General features: G+C 41.3%; 1 protein-coding gene across 1 annotated transcript in view; it reads left to right on the plus strand.

Moving 5' to 3' along the window:
* The window catches only part of Khc-73 (Kinesin heavy chain 73), a 164,533-nt gene that overhangs the window by 82,857 nt on the left and 62,007 nt on the right, over positions 1 to 19,669 (plus strand). Inside the window, exons 15-16 of the mRNA XM_080169918.1 lie at positions 1,111 to 1,221; positions 3,614 to 3,691. Of these exons, the coding sequence (XP_080026044.1) occupies positions 1,111 to 1,221; positions 3,614 to 3,691 (189 nt within the window). The remainder of the gene's footprint in view (positions 1 to 1,110; positions 1,222 to 3,613; positions 3,692 to 19,669) is intronic.

Genomic DNA, 19,669 nt, shown 5'->3' on the forward strand with positions numbered 1-19,669 from the left:
ATCTGACTTTTATGATACTAAAAATAACGTAAGTTCCCCGAATGAGAAATGAGGCATAATAATACACTGCAGTTTATTAAGATATAACTAATTAATAATGTCAAACATCTGACTAAGTAGCAGCATATACCAACTTTAACGTCTCTATTATGATACTAAAAATAATGTAAGATCCCCAACTGAGTAATGAGGCGTAATGATGCAGTGCAGTTCATAACATCTATACATTTATACAAAAAGTATAAAATAATTATAACATCAGATTAGCTAAAGTAGCTTTCTATGTTTTATAACTGTTCGTTCTATATTGTTTTAAGTTTTACAGGAATTAAGAACACCATTATTTTAAATATAACTGATTTTGAATAACATTTCTTTTAATCTACAATTTTTTTAGATTATTATTTAATGTTCAATAATACAAATATTAAGAATAGCTATTTATAATCTGTTAGATTGTATGGGTATATTTATATTGATGTGCAGTATAAGCAAACAAACAATAACAATTGTAATACTAGTCAGTCAATAATAATGTAAATAATATAGAGGATAATATCTCTCTTTTACATATATCATTAACTAGTTGCTGTGTCCCTAGGGGCTCCGTAATCTAATGGTAGGGATTGGTAGAAAAAAAGCTTAAAACCAATTAGAGTTAAATCTAAAAAAATTTAGTCTAAAACCACCTTGTGCACTAATTGAAGTTTTTTTAAAATGCGTAACTCTACCAGTTTAGTAGTTATAGAAAAGTCTATCGCCTTCATATGATAAGAAAAATAATATCTGTTCTAAATACAAACTGAATGCCTCTGACATTTCATATTAGGGGTTTATTATTTTTATTCCGTGGTTTACCTCAAAGTGCTTAATCGAACACATCACTCCCTCCCGTCTTATTTTAACATGACTTAAAAAGGTTTTTTGTCTTTCTTATTACTTTAGGTGATATTATATTGGGTAACAGGTTGCCCTGCATGTTTAGGGCACCGCAGGGCTTAGACATAAAGAAAAAACTAATTTTAAAAATAAGGAGTGGAGAGGTTGTGCTCGAATTTACATGTTGTTTATAAGACAACGGCTGAAATTATTGACCAACATATAATCTAGGCGATGTCCCTGACCTGGGAGGAGAAGTTGCAGAACACGGAGCAGAAGCAGGAGGACAGGAGGCATGCCCTCGAGAAGATGGGCATCTCTGTACAGTCTAGTGGAATTAAGGTATACCCATATATGCCAGGAAGGGAGGGAGGGAACATATGACAGGAGGCATGCTCTAGAGAAGATGGGCATCTCTGCACAGTCCAGTGGAATCAAGGTATCCCCATTTATGCCATGGAGGGAGGGAGGTGACATAGGACAGGAGGCATGCTCTAGAGAATATGGGCATCTCTGTACAGTCCAGTGGAATCAAGGTATACCCATATTTGCCAGGAAGGGAGGGAGGGAACATATGACAGGAGGCATGGTTTATAGAAGATGGGCATCTCTGTACAGTCCAGTGGAATTAAGGTATACCCAAATATGCCAGGGAGGGAGGGAGGGGACATAGGACAGTAGGCATGATCTGGAGAATATGGGCATCTCTGTACAGTCTAGTGGAATCAAGGTATACCTAGAGGTCAGGTAGGGAGGGAGGGGACATAGGACACGATGCATGCTCTAGAGAATATTGGTCAGTGAAGGAGGGAGGGGACATAGGACACGATGCATGCTCTAGAGAATATGAGCATCTCTGTACAGTCCAGTGGAATCAAGGTATACCCATATATGCCAGGGAGGGAGGGAGGGGACATAGGACAGTAGGCATGCCCTAGAGAATATGGGCATCTCTGTAGTACAGTCCAGTGGAATCAAGGTATACCCATATATGCCAGGAAGGGAGGGAGGGGACATAGGACAGGAGGCATGCTCTAGAGAAGATAGGCATCTATGTACAGTCCAGTGGAATTAAGGTATACCCATATATGCCAGGGAGGGAGGGAGGGAACATATGACAGGAGGCATGCCCTAGAGAATATGGGCATCTCTGTACAGTCCAGTGGAATTAAGGTATACCCATATATGCCAGGGAGGGAGGGAGGGAACATATGACAGGATGCATGCTCTAGAGAATATGGGCATCTCTGTACAGTCCAGTGGAATTAAGGTATACCCATATATGCCAGGTAGGGAGGGAGGGAACATATGACAGGAGGCATGCTCTAGAGAATATGGGCATCTCTGTACAGTAAATTGGATTGTAAATTACAGTGGTTCCCAAAGTTTTATAACCACAATAGCTGGTTTTTTTTTCTAATATGCATTTGTTGATTCCAAACTATTAGTGTCCTAACTTTTAAACCAATAGTTTTTATCTACAGAAGGGATATTTTTTTATTTTCTTCGGGGGTGATGTATATAAATTTCCTTTAACATCCCCTCTATAGGCTTAGGCGTAAGGGAAGGTTTAATGGGAGTTAAAATTTTGATTTTTATATTGAAGATCTGGGGACAGAGAAATAGGTCAATGAAAGATGAATTTTATTTTCCTCGTTTTAATTTTAATTTTCTATGTGCAATTTTAATATGTCTAGAATCTTTGTACATTCTGTAAGATTATAATCTAAAAATTTGTATATATATTGATTTTAACCTCTTTACTGCCAAAGGTTTTCCCCAGAGAAAAGTTTATTGCTTTGCATGGCAATAGCAATACATTGACTTAGTTAAATTAACTTTTTTGTATAATGGATTTTTCCAGTAAGGATTTGAAACCGATTAATATCCGCTGGATTAGAATCGGTACTCAGCCATACTGAAAATTCATGTATAAAATCGTATATTTTCCACGAATAATGAAATAAAAATCATAAAATTAATCTTGTAAGTTTTAATTTTAATATCTGCGAAAAGCTGTCTGTAAAATGGTGCGATAAAGTATATAAAAGTATATGTGGACCAAGGCTAAACAGATTTTTTAATACTCATCATTTTGACTTTGTAGTAAAACAATAACAAGTTTGGTATAATTTAAAAAGCAATGGAGGCTGGGAATGATTACAATATCATATAAATGGGACAATGACAGATTTACATTTTAAGAATATTCTGTGAAGGCTCTGAATTGTGTATAACATGTAAATTTTATCAAATTTAATTTAAAATATTCCACTGAAAAGTATTGTCATTGTGTGGCAGTGGGAAATAAAATGTATTTTGGTTTTTAAATCACATTTTTATGAGAAAACTAGTAAAGATAAATAGCAGATAAAATTTTTAAGAAAATAATTAAATCCTTAGTATCCTTACGTGTCTGTCTGTCTGCACCGAAGAATCTCGCTAACTGCTAAGCTGATAGGGTTCTCCTTTACAGTTTAGCTTCTCATAGGTTCTGGAAAGGTTTATAACTATTTTGGGGGAGATTACCACCACCCTCCGATCAGAAATCGCCCCAAGAAAAATAGCCACCTCAAAAACCTTTTTTTTAAACTAAAATTGAAATTTAAAGAGCCAAAGATATTTCTTTAAAAATACAAGATAAAACTTGTTGTTATGATACATCTCTAAAAATTACTTATTTACTGCTTAACATTATCTTATGCTGTTATTATCAATGTTTTAAATAATTTAGGTTGAGAAGAACAAATATTTCTTGGTGAATCTAAACTCAGACCCATGTCTAAATGAACTTTTGGTTTATTATCTAAAGGTAAGATTAATATTTATTGAAATCTAGTAAAATGGAGCTGGATACGTTTGCCTGTAAATCGCACGTTAAAAGCCTCATATGGAGGCCTACATATATTCTGGAATATCCAAGATTCAATAATGCACACTACATCTGGCCCAAAAAAACACGCGTGAAATAAGTTTCTTTCGTGCATATTTATAAAATATGAATAGGACATTTTATACAGGTCGTTTTTGGATAGCTATTTAGGATTTGTTTACTTTTACACTTTTAAAAAGTATTACAGACAGTTTAATAAAATGAAAGGTAACAGTGAATCTTGTACAAAATCTAAATATAAAATGGAGATTGATTTTAATTTATTTAAAAATTGTCAACAAAAAGTAAATGTTATGACTCACAATAGTTTTACACGACCTTACTTGGACAAAATCTTGGAACCGATATTTTTATCAAAAATATTACGCACAGAAACCCTCGCTTCTTCTCTTGAATTCAGGGATTGTAAGGGATAATTTATAATAATAACATGATAATGGTATACACTATAAATTATAATATATTTGTTAAATAAGTAAGTCAAGAAAAATAGCCCAAATGAAAAGGGATTCATCTAAATTTTGAATTTTAGTCATTCGACTAGATACATTTCTAAAAATCTTGAATTTATATTGTTTAATTATATTTTAAATATTAAATTCGATTGTCAGAAAGAATATTAACTAAAATTAAAACCCTGTTTAAATAAATAATAAAAGCTTTTATTCCTGCCCTTGTTAAAAATTGAGAACCTTGAGAACGAAAACAAATCTATGAAAAAAAACTTACCTATGTTCCTTTATACCAGTGTAACCAACGCACACAAATAATGGATTTAGAATATACGTGGATATTAAGACAGGGGGAAAATTGTCATCAATTTAGGTTGGTAACATGGAACTTATTTATCGGTCAGTTTGTTAATTCAGTAAGAGGGACGGGGACGGGGTAGTACATGAAAATCTGGTGTACTATCCAAGTAGTAATATATCCATTACACAAATATTGTCGTATCGGAAAAATTTTATTGATAAACTTTAAGGCAAGCCATGAGGGTGTGCAACCACATCCACATATTATTTATAAAATCATCTAATGAAGTTAAAGAATAGAGGAGGCAATTGTTAAATTTCTGAACCCTACCCCTGATTAACGACCTTTTGAAGCAATCTCGTTGGTTCTAGGATTTGTCAGCTTACTTTCGAGTTTTTACACGTTTTTATGTTTGAAAACAACACCATAAATGGGAAATTATTGGTCGTTTGTTTTCCCTGCATGTTAAATGCATATACTTCATAATTACCTAATTAATTATACAATTTTCAGCTTAGTCTTAAGAAAAAAGATTAAAATGGAGTGCTATCTCCAGTCTTAAAAGTGTGAAGTTGTAACTTGTAAACCTTTCTTTTAGTATTTTAGTTTCTTGAAGAAAAGTGGAGGTTGTTTTGTGTATACATCTATAATTGAAAATTTATTTATCATCCTAGAGTTTTATATTCTCAAAAAAAAAGATAGAAGAGGATATTTATTAATGGTTACGTAATAGAGACAGTTTGTTCTGTTGTAATGATATACGGTTCTGATGATTTGAAATATGAATAATTTGCGGAAATGGGTGCACACTAGCTTTGTTTTGCGACATTTTTATTTCAACTTCAGGGTTAAAGTTTCAATCTAGCATTGCTTTTTGTACTTTGATAATATTAATGTATCTGTTTTGGCTAACGGTGTATTCAAATATTATAGAAAAGAAACTATTATCTTCATAGTAAAGTAACAGGACGTCTGTTTTCTTTGTGTGTATAGCAAAGGATCTTGATAACCGCTGGACTGATATGATTCTCCATTACAGTGACGCTTCTTAAAGGTCCAAGAAGGGTTTATACCTATTGTAAGAGGTTACCTCTTCCTTTAATGGGAAATCACCGCCTTTTATTAAAAACTAATTTACTAAAAATGGTAATTGATATTTGAAAAAAAGATAATGGAAATCTAGTTTGGATTTAACCTGCAAAAAACTACTCGTGTTCTAAATTATTCACTAGCAATCACGAACATGGATATAAATTAAGCAATTTCAATCTTATCAGATTGTTTTCAAATTTTTTTTCCTCATATTGACGGTTTCCTTGAAATTTAATTTTTGATTTAGTACAAGGTCGCCTCGCAGGGTTAAGACTCCTACCTTTCATACACACAAGGTTAGACTTAGGAGAGAAAAAAACTACGCCACCCCCCCCCCCCCCCCCAATGCAGTTTCAAGGAAAGTATTACTTCACGAATACATCAAATGAAATCAGATTTTCTGTCTATGTTCTAATTCCAATCAGAGAAAATATATGGAACATCAAAAATAAAGTTTACCCTCAAGTAACATTTCTTTGGTCTACAGTCTATCTATTCCTTGAAATAACTTAAACCTGTTTTTTTGCCAAGGCATTCCCGCTCTGGCTTTTATAATATTGTCAGTTGCCTGCCATGAAAACAGCAGCATTAACTTTATGAACTTTCCGATCATTTGCGTGAAAAAGTCGGGTGTTTTTGTTTGCACATTTAGGGTCTCAAATATGAAATGGGCTTTATTTATTTATTTATATTGACTTGCATTTGAGGCAATATGAATTTTCTTGAGAAGGCATTTCCCTGTCTCTTGGTGCAACTCTGTAAAAATATTTTGTGTGCACTCATTCAAAACTTTTATGAGAAAAAAGGTAGAAAATCTATTCCATTTGCGCTTTTTTTAATTTTTTTCTACTTTTGCTTTTCATATTTTTTGAAGAAATATATTTCCATTTTATATGGTAATTGATATTGTTTAACGAAGGAATTGTTCGTCAGTACAACAGTCCGATCTTGTGCTTAAACAGTTATACTTGGAGACTAAGCACCAAATGGTTTATTTATATAATGTTATGAAATGAAGAAGATTAGTTAAAAAGAAAATAATGTGTAAGAAAAGAGCATTACAGAAGAAAATGTTAAACAAGAGCATTATGTTTTCCGTAGAAATTGGATCATTTAAGATGATTACCTTTTCAGTCAACATAAATCCTTTCTTAATCCCGCAAGAATTGCGTCCTGCAGCGGACATACAAAACAGCGAGCTTAATATGTCCAAAATTAGCGTAACCATATATGGGGGATACAGTATTGTATGATACATTATGTCCATAGACAACCTTGTCACAACTATTATATACCATTAGATAGAGAGTTTATGTTACAAAATATCCTTCTTATGTAGTATTGTATGATACACTATGTCCTTAGACAACCATCTTAAAACTATTATATACCATTAGTTAGAGAGATGCTATTACAAAATATCCTTCTTATGTAGTATTGTATGATACACTATGTCCTTAGAAAACCTTGTCATAACTATTATATACCATTAGTTAGAGAGGTGCTATTACAAAACATCCTTCTCATGTAGTTTGAATGATACACTATGCCCATAGAAAACCTTCTCATTGATGTTATATATCATTAGATAGAGCGTTTATGTTGCAAAATATCCTTCTTATGTAGTATTGTATGATACACTATGTCCTTAGACAACCTTGTCATAGCTATTATATTGTGGTAAGCCAAAGCGTTTCAGCTTACCGGTTGCGAGTTCGAATCCAACGACCCCCTAGCCTTGAAGAATTCTACCAATAACAAACTAGCAGGATTTACTCATACAAAATTATATTTAAAACTGAATACATTTACAATGGGTGATTACTATATATACAAAAATAGATGATAACAATAAGTTAGGTTTGAAGTGGGTGTGGGGAGACAAGGGCGTAGCCGCGGCGGTAGGCATCTGTGGGGTAAGCTGCAGTAAAGGGGAAGGTAACCACCTCCCGGTAGGATAGTTGCCTGAGGGGGGGGGGGTTTGCTAAGTGGCCGTGTCCCTCCCCCATTTAGCCAGTCCAATCTGACCGCTGCCGGTGGGGTCATCCGCGGTCATGAGGTGAATGGTGATAATAGGATTAGTGCAGAAGGCTTGACTTGATAAGCCACTGCGTAGCAACTCTGTAAAATGCCCGTCCGTATGCTGCCATCTTACCACAACCTCCCCTTCAAGGGCTGCAGGGCCTCTGAGCCACCAGGCCTTGAACCATGGGAGACGGCAGCCTCTCCCTGGGGCACAGCTCGGTGTAGGACAGCCCTGGCTATACAGGCTCCTCGGGACACTCGTTGCTCGGTCTGGCTGTTGTTGGATATCAGCATTGTCAGCTCCCGGTTGGCTCCCATCTGAGGGTTGGCGACGGCCAGGCCTCGGCGTTGGAAATTAGGCCTTGTCTGCAGGACTATCTCTGTCTCGGCTGGTAGCTGAACACGGAGGCCTAGGCTCACTCTAGAGGCTCCCAAGGGGGGGACAACGATGGTAGAAGGCACGTAGAACTCCATAGGGGCGCCCATCTTGTCCAGGTTGCTCGGCCTCTTAGCTCCCACCCGGATGGGGACCGCTGTCATCTGGAGGGGGCACATCGCTTCTGCTTCACCCTCTGGGGCTGCAACTTCCATCTCAGTGGCCACTTCTCCTCCTGAAAGCTCGCTGCTGGCAGGTAGGGGCTCCATATCCGCGTCAGGGTTCCAGACTGCAACCATAGGTGGGTCTGGGGCCGGCGGCGCCAGCTGTGGTTTGTTGGGTTGGTGCTGCAGGTTCTCTTCCACCGGGTCACGATCCTGGCCGCTAGGCTGTGGGGCGGCAGCTGCCGGCTGGTACACTGGAAACTGTCCTGGCTCACTAGATGGCAACGCCGCAGCTCCGGCCGGCAGCTCAGTGGCGTCTTCGTCGCCGTCCAGGTCGTCTTGGATGTCCGTTGGAATCTGCTGGGCGGTGACATCTCCTGTGTATTTGCGCAGTCGGCCGACATGCGCGGTGATTTCCAAGATCTTGGCTGTTGGAGAGGCGGGTCTGATGACTTAGTGGACGTCCGTGGCCCGTCTCACTATCTTCCAGGGGCCAGTCCATCTCTTGGTAATCTTGGCTGATTTCCCTGGCACCAGGCGGGGGGCCAGATACCAGACCAGGTCTCCAACCTCGTACTTGGCCGTGCCTTCGTAAGCAGCCGCGCTCCTTCGGATGGTTCCCTCCTCTCGCTGCTGGATTGCGTCATACACGGCGTGGTATCGTTGCAGGAGGGCTTGGATGTTGGCTGGGACTGAGGCATATTCAGTGTCTGGCAGCCGGAGTACCAGGTCCACCGGGAGCTTGGCCTCTCTCCCAAAGTAGGCCAGGAAAGGGGTCACGCCCGTGGACCTGCAGGATTTGGTGTTGTAGGCGAAGGCGATAGCAGGCAAGTGTGGCTCCCAGTTGTTGTCGTCTCTATCCAGGAACAGCCGCATGCCTGTGTTGAGCGTCCGATGGAACCTCTCAACCCGGTTGGACTGCGGGTTGTAGGGCGGTGGATGTGTCAGGCCAATCTCGAGCTTGGAGGCTAGTTCCTTGAATACCTGGCCAGTGAACTCCATTCCTTTGTCGGAGTGGATCTTCAGGGGGCATCCGAATGTGGCCAGGTGGCGGTGCAGTAGGGTCTCGGCCACCGTGAGGGTGCGCTTGTTGGGGATGGCATAGAGGCTGACAAACCGGCTGAACCCATCCTGACAGGTGAGGATGTAACGGTTCCCGGCTGGCGTCTCTGGTAGGGGCCCCACCAGATCAATGAACAGGACTTGCTGTGGATACCCCTGCCAGGAGGGCACGTGTATTCCTAACTTCAGCCTCTTCTTGGTGACCTTCTGTACGCACTCAGGACAAGTCTGGACCATCAGGCGGACGTCACGGGACAGGTTGGGCCACCAGAAATGCATGGCGACGCGGGCGATAGTGGCGTCCATCCCATAGTGCCCAGCCATGGGGGCTCCATGGGCCAGGAAGAACGCATCCTGCCGGAGGGCCGAAGGCAGCAGGTATCTTGTCCTCCCCCCTGTCAGGGTCTGGTCGGTGGTGGTGAGGCAGCCATGCTAGTCGAGTCCAAGGGCTGCGAAGCGGCTGGCGTACTGCTGCTCGTCCCGGTCCTTGCCCCGTAGCTCAGCCTTAGTTGGGCCACCATTCCTGTGGATGCGTTCAGTGACTTCATCTGTAGCAAGGCTGAGGAATCAGTGTTGATCTGGAAGCTGCGGTAGGACAAGATGCCGTGGAATTTCCGAATCCCATACATGATGGCGGCCATCTCTCCCTTCCAGGACGGATAGCGGGTCTCGGGGTCGGTCGTCTTGCGCCCCACAGCGGCAATGAGCCTCTCCTTGCCGTCCTGGCATTGGCTGAGGATGGCAGAGATGGCCCGGCTGCTGTAGTCCGTGGTGAGCTGGAACACGGCTGGTAGGTCAAACCTGGGTGGCGCTCGGATGGGGGCTTGGCGAAACTTGTCCTTGAGCTGTACCAGCTGGGCTTCCATCTCGGCTGTCCAGGTCAGTGTCCTGGCCGTTTTCTGCCGATTCATCTCGTAGGTGAGGTCGGCATACTCCGGGATGAACAAACGGTAGTAGCCAAAGAACCCCAGAAGCGCCAACAGGTCCTTGGGGGTGATGGGGGCCAGCCAGTCAAGGATGCGGTCAATATAATCCTCTTGCATGGCTATCCCCTCACGGCTGAGGGTGTGGCCCAAATAGTCTACCTTGGCTCGGAACAGCTTGGTCTTGGAGGGTTTGAGGCGGATTCCTCCCCTGCGGTGGGCTTCCAAGACTTCCCGGAGCCTGGCCAGGTGGGCCCAGGTGTCGTTGTGAAAGGACAGGACGTCATCAAGATATGACTGGAGGTTGGCCGTGCCCAATGGGTTCAGGACCCCTGCAATGAACCTGGAGTAGACAGAAGGTGCGGTGGCTAGGCCAAAGGACATCCTTTTCCATTGGTACAAGCCCCTGGGGGTGGTGAAGGCGGTGCACGGCCGGCTATCCTTGGACTCTCGGATGGTGTAGTACGCAGCCACCGCGTCTAAGGCACTGTAGACGCGGTGTCCCCCAGCTCGTTCTACCAGCTGCTGGATCTTGGGCAAGGGGTAGCTGTCCAGCTCAAAGCACTTGTTGAGGGCCCTGTAGTCGACTGCCCAGCGGGTGCTCCTGTCCTTCTTCTTGATGGGCACCAGGGGGCTGCTCCAAGCTGATTCCGAAGGCTCTATGACTCCTTCCTTCAACCATGTGTCCAGCTGCTTTTCCAGCTCGGCCTCCTGCCGTGGGTTCAAATCACGAAATTTCTGGCGGATCGGCTGGGTCCCTGGCTTGAGGCGCAGCTGTAGCTCTACTACGTCAGTGCAGCCTGGGGTGGAGTTGGAGAAGACGTCCCTGTACTCGGACAGCAGGGTCCAGACCTCCTTCTTGAGCAGGGGGTCCTTGCGCAGAAATTCGTTCTCCTCCATCTCAAGATCTGCCCACAGCTGCTGCATATCTGGGGGCTCAACAGGCTCTTGGAAGGAATGGATGCGAGGGGGAGGCTCGTCGGAGACCTCCAGAATGTCGGGCTTCACCAGCTCCCCAGCCACGGGGAGGCCGGCGTTCAGCAGGAAAGGCATCTCCCCCTCATTTACCACCAGTACTCGGAACACGTTGGCGGAGCCAGGCCTGTGCGCATACAGGCCTTCTGGTATGACAAGATACTCCCCAAACCTTTGTTTTGGGGCAGACAGCTGGAAGGCATCCTTGGTGCAGTGTCCCACTAGCTCAACAGGGACAGCCATGACGCCGCGTCCAGGCAAGACCACCCGCTTGGCCGTACGGAGTTGGGGTGGTTGGCCATTTGTTGGAGTGACAGCACTTAGCCTGTAAGTGGCTGGCACAGGGTCAGCTTTGGCTCTGGAGGCAACCGGCCGCGATTTGACGGGCTCGGCGCCGGGAGAGGCTGAGGCATCAGAGCCATACGTGGCTCCGAGGGCGTCCGGCCACGACTTGACGGGCTCGGCGCTAGGAGAGGCCGGGTTGTCAGGGCCAGCCTTGGCTCCGGGGGCGTTCAGCCACGACTTGACGGGCTCGGCGCCGGGAGAGGCTGAGGCATCGGAGCCATGCGTGGCTCCGAGGGCGTCCGGCCACGACTTGACGGGCTCGGCGCTAGGAGAGGCCGGGTTGTCAGGGCCAGCCTTGGCTCCGGGGGCGTTCGGCCACGACTTGACGGGCACGGCGCCGGGAGAGGCTGAATCCTGGGTGCTGGGCGCGGCTCCGAGTGCATCAGACCGCGACTTGACAGGCCTGGTCTCGGACTTGGCAGGTTGGATTGCTGGGGGGCCCAGGTAGAGAGGGCCAGGTGGACACGGCTGGCCGTTGATAAAGGTATCGGCGGAGAAGATAGGCTCTGGAGGGCTGGAAATCTCGGGGAACGTCGTTGGCAGGCTCTCCAGAGGCACCTTGGGCACTGGGGGCACTCCCATGGCTAGCAGGTTGGTCCCCTTGTGGGCGTTCAGCGCAGCATCCACCCAATGCGTGCCTTTCTCGACTACGCGCGGCTGCTCCGGCAGTGGGCCTGGCAGAGGCCCCTCGTAACTCAACTCTCTCTCGGCTGTCTCCCGGTCTATGGGGACGCCACAGAGTGGGATAAACTCCCCACGCACCCACAAGCAGGGGGGTTGCATGTCAAAACAGAGCCTAGTTCCGAACTCCTTGAGAAAGTACCCCCCTAAGTTCAGGGGGTGTGAGAGGTTACGTACCACGGTCACGTGGTACAGATGGAGTATAAGAGTGTGTGAGACTGCCATATATAATTCATATAACTTTCCAACTACCTGAAGAGGCTGCCCTTCCTCATTAGCAGTCAGGATCTGGGTGTTGTCTGGAACCAACATCCTCTGCACGCCCATTGCGTGCATGAGGTGCTCAGAAATAACAGCGGACCCTGGTACACGGTTGCCAGAATCTACCATGGCGTCAACCTGTACGTGCTGGGCAGGGTCAGGAGTAGGGAACCTCACCCTGATATGGCAGGGGAAGTGGAGGTCCTGCCCTTGAGACAAGGGGGCCTCCCGCTCGGCTGGGGTCGGGCGCAATTTCGGCGGTGGCCGAACCGCAGCTATGGTGCTATCGCCTACCATAGTGTGTGTAAACCTTTGGTGGTGGCTTACACTGTAGCTTCGAATCACTAGAGCTTATCAATTATCACTGGGTCAACAATTTTATATTTTATCACTTGGTTGACATTTATAAACAATTATGTGTAGTTATCACTAGGAGCTCTAAGTGTGATTCTGGAAGCAATGGCAACAGGGAATGTCCGTCCTGCAAGCGTCGATGGGTGGCGGCGGCAGGGAATGTCCCGTCCTGCAGCGCCGCGGGTTCGAATCCTGAAGGGTGGCGGCAGGGAATGGCCCGTCCTGCAGCGCCGTGGGTTCGAATCCTGGGAGGTAACGGCAGGGAATGTCCCGTCCTGCCGCACCTTGGGCTTAAATTCTGCTATCCGTCGCAGTGGTAGGCCTTACTTGTGTGCTGAAGCTTCGCAGCCACACATTGCCTTCTCAGGGAGACCAGCTACGCAGCTGTCCGTCTCGTAGGTTTGGCCTGGGTGTCCTGGGGCTTGTCCCAGCTACACTTGCCAAATTAGACTCAGTTCTGTAGCCGTCTGAGCTAAATTATCCGATTACCGTGGCTGCGCACCTAGCGCTACTCCCGCACGGTACAGAAAAACGCCGTAAACTGGTGCTTTTAGCAGGCTAAATCTGCTTGCCGTAGGCCAGAGGCCTACATAATGCGTTCAAAATGATGGAAAATCGACCTAAAAAGGCCGTCTCGCGGGTCAGTTGGCTTCTTAATTGGCGGCTGACTGTCCCCTTACTTGCAAAAGGGTCCAATCAGAGGTAGAATTGGCTAGTTTTTGCAGGGCTCGATTGAAACACGCTGACACCAAGTTGTGGTAAGCCGAAGCGTTTCAGCTTACCGGTTGCGAGTTCGAATCCAACGAGCCTCTAGCCTTGAAGAATTCTACCAATAACAAACTAGCAGGATTTACTCATACAAAATTATATTTAAAACTGAATACATTTACAATGGGTGATTACTATATATACAAAAATAGATGATAACAATAAGTTAGGTTTGAAGGGGGTGTGGGGAGACAAGGGCGTAGCCCGCGGCGGTAGGCATCTGTGGGGTAAGCTGCAGTAAAGGGGAAGGTAACCACCTCCCGGTAGGATAGTTGCCTGAGGGGCGCGGGGTTGCTAAGTGGCCGTGTCCCTCCCCCATTTAGCCAGTCCAATCTGACCGCTGCCGGTGGGGTCATCCGCGGTCATGAGGTGAATGGTGATAATAGGATTAGTGCAGAAGGCTTGACTTGATAAGCCACTGCGTAGCAACTCTGTAAAATGCCCGTCCGTATGCTGCCGTCTTACCACAATATACCATTAGTTAGAGAGATGATTACAAAATATCCATCTTCGTGTAGTATTGTATGTTACACTATGTCCTAAGACAACCTTCTTATAGCTATTATATACAATTAGTTAGAGAGGTGCTACTACAAAATATCCTTCTTATGTAGTATTGTATGTTACACTATGTCCTAAGACAACCTTCTTATAGCTATTATATACAATTAGTTAGAGAGGTGCTACTACAAAATATCCTTCTTATGTAGTATTGTATGATACACTATGTCCTTAGACAACCTTGCCATAGATATTATTAGTTAGAGAGATGAGTTTACAAAATTTTATTTTTCCTCCAACTTTTTAGTAGAATATTATATGTGGTCAGAATTCTTAGTGGAGGGGGTGGGGAGTCTTAGTACCCTACTTGAAACAAAACAAAAAAGTTATTAGGGACATTTATTTCTATATATTTTCTTGGCTAAAGTTTGTACAATATAGATACTGAAATACTTTGGCAAAGTACATTTTGGCAAAAATTCCATACATTATTAGCTAAGTTTATGCATACTAATATATGTACTGTTCCAACATGGTATGAAGGGGACATTGGATTGTAAATTACACTAGTACACAAAGTTTCTAACACGTCTTCCCCGTCTATGGCTCAAAGAATTTAGAGAACTTACATAAAGCTTATTGGTTGGTATTTTGTTGTGGAGATGTGCATTGTCTTTGGACCACTAATAGGACATATAATCACAATTAATCAAGATATTTCGGAATGTCCTTTAGAAATCTAGCTTAAACCTATTTAGTGAATGATAAAAGTTTAGGTCATGCATTGCATATCAACAATTAAAGGGAGCCTGCAAGAAATACACCGATTTACCTGCTGAAAGACTGCCACAAATATATCCAATACCCCAAATTAGAAGCCTTCCGCTGCAATAACAAAAAAATGCTAAGCATTTCAAATAACATTTTTAGTTACATTAAAATTTTTTAATATTTTTATTGCTCATGTTAAAAATTAAATAATTTAATTGCGTCGCCTAGAAACAAAGTTATAAGCTTATCTTATCTAGAAACTTATGTTGCCTGTAACTGATAACATTTTTAAATTTAAAAACCACTTTTCATAGTTAAATATTTCTGACGAAGATAAGCTTATATTTTAGTGTCTAGGCAACGTAATTTAATATTAAAATTTCTCGTATTTGCAATGGAAAACTTTCAAAATATTCATGTACATAAAATGTAATTTTCTGATACCTAGAACTTTTTGGTTATTGAAGCTGAAGGCTTCAAATTTTGGGTATTGGGTCTACTTGTGCCAATTTATGAGCAGCTAAAGTGTTGTATTTCTTGAGGCTTCCTTTAAATCACATCAACTTGATCTATTTTCTAGCAAAAAAATGTCATCCAGTTTAAATCTGGCCAATAAATAAAAAGAAATGTTTAAAAATATTCTACACGATGCACAAAAAGGACTCTTGGCTTTTTGCATGTACAATAAAATAAAGAGTATCATAGCCCATTCATTTTTGGTTCTACGGATGAGGGATAGAAAAAAGATAAACCCCCACCCCCCCCCCACAAAAAAAATATTTCTTAAAATCTAAATTAAAAAATTGGGTTATCAAATCTAACTCCCCATCCTCAAGTACCCCTGGAGGTTTCTAGGGGGCATAGCCGCTAGTTAAATATAAAGTAAAGTAAATCTGAAAACAGTGAACCAAAAAAATGTCATTTTCACCATATTTCTTTTCATTGTGTATTCTTTCTACCGGACTATTTTGTTAGTGTATACTTTGCTAGCCCTAGGCACAGTTTTCTCATCTTTAAAAAGTTATAGGTGTTCCTTCAGTGCAGTGTTCTTATAAAGGCAAAGCATACCATTTTTTGGACTAACTGACTTACTTATAAAATCTTTTATCATTCTTTCAACTATGTTTCCAAAAAGCAAAATTATTAAAATAGTGAAAAAACATAGCAATATTGTATAAGAAGTTTATTTTATGTCTATTTATATCTTATTAATGTTAAGAAAGATGAATTTTGTTTACAGTATCTGAAAGCTTAAATACTTTTTAAACACCTTTGATTTTTGCTATATTCTTAAAGAATTGCTGTAGAAAATTTACAGAAACACAGTTATGTTTTTTTTTTTGTTTGCAAGAATGTTTATATTTACAGTAAAAGTTGTTTCCCCTATTCTAAAGATCTAGAAAATTCCTGGTCCGACTTGGTTATACTTTCTTGGGAAGCTTTATAAATGGTTTTAAGCTATTTTCCAGACTTACCCTAGAGGCAAAGGTACATGAAGAAAGTCGCTCTAAAACTCAGTATGTGACATCATAAGAATGAGGCAGATGAGAGGAGAAGTGGGAGAGAAAACACCTAAAAAGAGATGGATAATCCCTCATTTTTATAACATCGTCTGCTGATTTTTTGAGCGACTTTCTTGGCGTACAGCGCGAAGTAACTAATTAGCTAAAATACAGAATCGCAAAGAGAATTGATCTGAGGGAAATATATGAAAACAGGCAAATTAGGCAATAGTGAAAATTCAAGAAAATCATCAGGGAACTAAGTCATTGGACAAAAAATTTATTTACAATCCCAATGATGATAAAAACAATTACCCATATTGCAGATTAAAATTATTTGTTGAAAGTTTTGGAAACAAATCCATCAAAATTCAACAGCCAAATGCCCAATTCCTCTCTGTGAATGATTGACTTTGACAAAATAAAGAAAAACCCAGGCTTCTATGTGGAAGTGTTTCCTTACTAAAGTTTTTTGGCCTAAAAAAAGTAAGTTCTTATACAATGCAGAGTTAAATTACAGATGTAGTTAGTCAAGCAAAGTTAGGGCTCGGCAACCCGTCCAATTTCATTTACTTTTACAAAGTAAATTTTTGTATAAGATATTCTAAATTCTTAAAGTTATTTATGTTTTAATTCGTCAATGAATAAGACTTTAAGATTCCTGTAATATTTAGGTCAAAAGACCAAATAAAGTACAAGAAATATAAATAATATATTGTGTGTCCTCTCTATGTTAATAGGTGTACTACCAATTCCTCCAAACATATCACATGATTATCAAATCATAAGATAAACAAATTATTATTATTGCCATAATAGTATTTCACCAATTTCCCTATTGTATAAATATAACTTTTTCTAAAAGATGTTAGGACATTGTAGTATTCTTGCTATTCTGTTTTATGCAAATATGAAAAGAAATTATGAGACACCATGTAAATATGACTGTTGCTGTATGTTATGAATAACAAGTTAAATACCAACCAATTCAGAAATTATTGGACACCATGTAAATATGACTGTGGCTGTATGTTATGAATACCAAGTAAAATACCAACCAATTCAGAACTGATGGGACATCATATAAATATGACTGTGGCTGTATGTTATGAATACCAAGTTAATTACCAACCAATTCAGAAATTATGGGACACCATGTAAATATGACTGTGGCTGTATGTTATGAATACCAAGTTAATTACCAACCAATTAAGAAATTATGGGACACCATGTAAATATGACTGTGGCTCTATGTTATGAATACCAAGTTAATTACCAACCAATTAAGAAATGATGGGACACCATGTAAATATGACTGTGGCTGTATGTTATGAATACCAAGTTAAATACCAACCAATTCAGAAATTATGGGGCACCATGTAAATATGACTGTGGCTGTATGTTATGAATACCAAGTTAATTACCAACCAATTCAGAAATTATGGGACACTATGTAAATATGACTGTGGCTGTATGTTATGAATACCAAGTTAAATACCAACCAATTCAGAAATTATGGGACACCATGTAAATATGACTGTTAAGATATATAAGTGTTCCGGAATTTTAAAGTTAGGGGGGGATTTGAAATCTGCATCAAATTTTGAGGATTTTTTATTAAATTCGTTTTTTCTATAATTCTATAATCTGTGATTGGTGGATTTAAAAAATCTGTGCTCTGATTGGATGGCGTACATCATTCAACCAATTAGAGCACAGGTAGTTTAAAATCCACCTATCCTAATGGTCAAAATTAATAAACTTAAAATGCATTTCCGCTTTTAGATAATGCTAATGTCGTATGGGTGAGTTGCACCTGGACTGAACAGTCAACTTGTCAACTCAAGGCCAGACTCTTGGTCCTTCACCTCATACCCGTGGTACAGTACATTACAGACAACCAACTCTCTGTGATGCACGACCTTTGTTTGAGAAGTCCTAACTGTGCATGGTAACAAGTTGCGCCTGTTTTGGGCCAAGGCATTCCCCCCACTCTAACTATTTACGTCGCGCATCTGACATAGTAGCAGTGGGAACCATTTTTAATGTCTTTAGTTATGATGCGGTGTCGGACCGAGATTCAAACCTTCCAGACGACGAGCGGATGCGCTACATGTTGAGCCACGGTCGCGGGTCCCGATTTTAGATAAAGAATTATACAAAAAAACGAATTTTATAAAAAAAAAAAAAATCCTTAAAATTTGATGCAGATTTCAAATCTCCACCTAACATTAAAATTATGACGCGGTGTCGGACCGAGATTCAAACCTAACACCTTCCCGACGACGAGCGGATGCGCTACGTGTTGAGCCACGGTCGCGGGTCCCGCTTTTAGATAAAGAATTATACAAAAAACGAATTTTATAAAAAAAATCCTTAAAATTTAATGCAGATTTCAAATCTCCACCTAACATTAAAATTCCAGAAAACTTATATATCTTAATGACTGTGGCTGTATGTTATGAATATCAAATTAAATACCAACCAATTCAGAACTGATGGGACACCATATAAATATGACTGAAGCTGTATGTTATGAATACCAAGTTAAATACCAACCAATTCAGAACTGATGGGACATCATGTAAATATGACTGTGGCTGTATGTTATGAATACCAAGTTAAATACCAACCAATTCAGAAATGATGGGACACCATGTAAATATGACTGTGGCTGTATGTTATGAATACCAAGTTAAATACCAACCAATTCAGAACTGATGGGACACCATGTTAATATGACTGTGGCTGTATGTTATGAATACCAAGTAAAATACCAACCAATTCAGAACTGATGGGACACCATGTGAATATGACTGTGGCTGTATGTTATGAATACCAAGTAAAATACCAACCAATTCAGAACTGATGGGACACCATGTGAATATGACTGTGGCTGTATGTTATGAATACCAAGTTAAATACCAACCAATTCAGAACTGATGGGACACCATGTAAATATGACTGTAGCTGTATGTTATGAAACCAAGTATAATACCAAGTTAAATACCAACCAATTCAGAAATGATGAGACACCATGAAAATATGACTGTGGATGTATGTTTTGAATACCAAGTTAAATACCAACCAATTCAGCACAAATCTTTCACGGGATAATAAAAGTAGCATAGAGTACAGAGTTTTCATAAAACAGTCAAAATTTATGTATATTAGAGAGGTTTTTTTTGTAGAATTTACTACAGTTTTGGTTAACTAGAATTAAAAAGAATAAGAAGCAGCTTATAATGCCTACACATGACCAATGATAGGCCAATTTACAATGTAATTGACCAATGGTAAAATGCCTTTTATTTTTATTGAATGATGTCATTTTTTATAGGCAC

This window comes from Acartia tonsa, chromosome 1 (genome assembly GCF_053477335.1).
Source record: "Acartia tonsa isolate MP-2025a chromosome 1, ASM5347733v1, whole genome shotgun sequence".
Lineage (NCBI taxonomy): Eukaryota > Metazoa > Arthropoda > Copepoda > Calanoida > Acartiidae > Acartia > Acartia tonsa.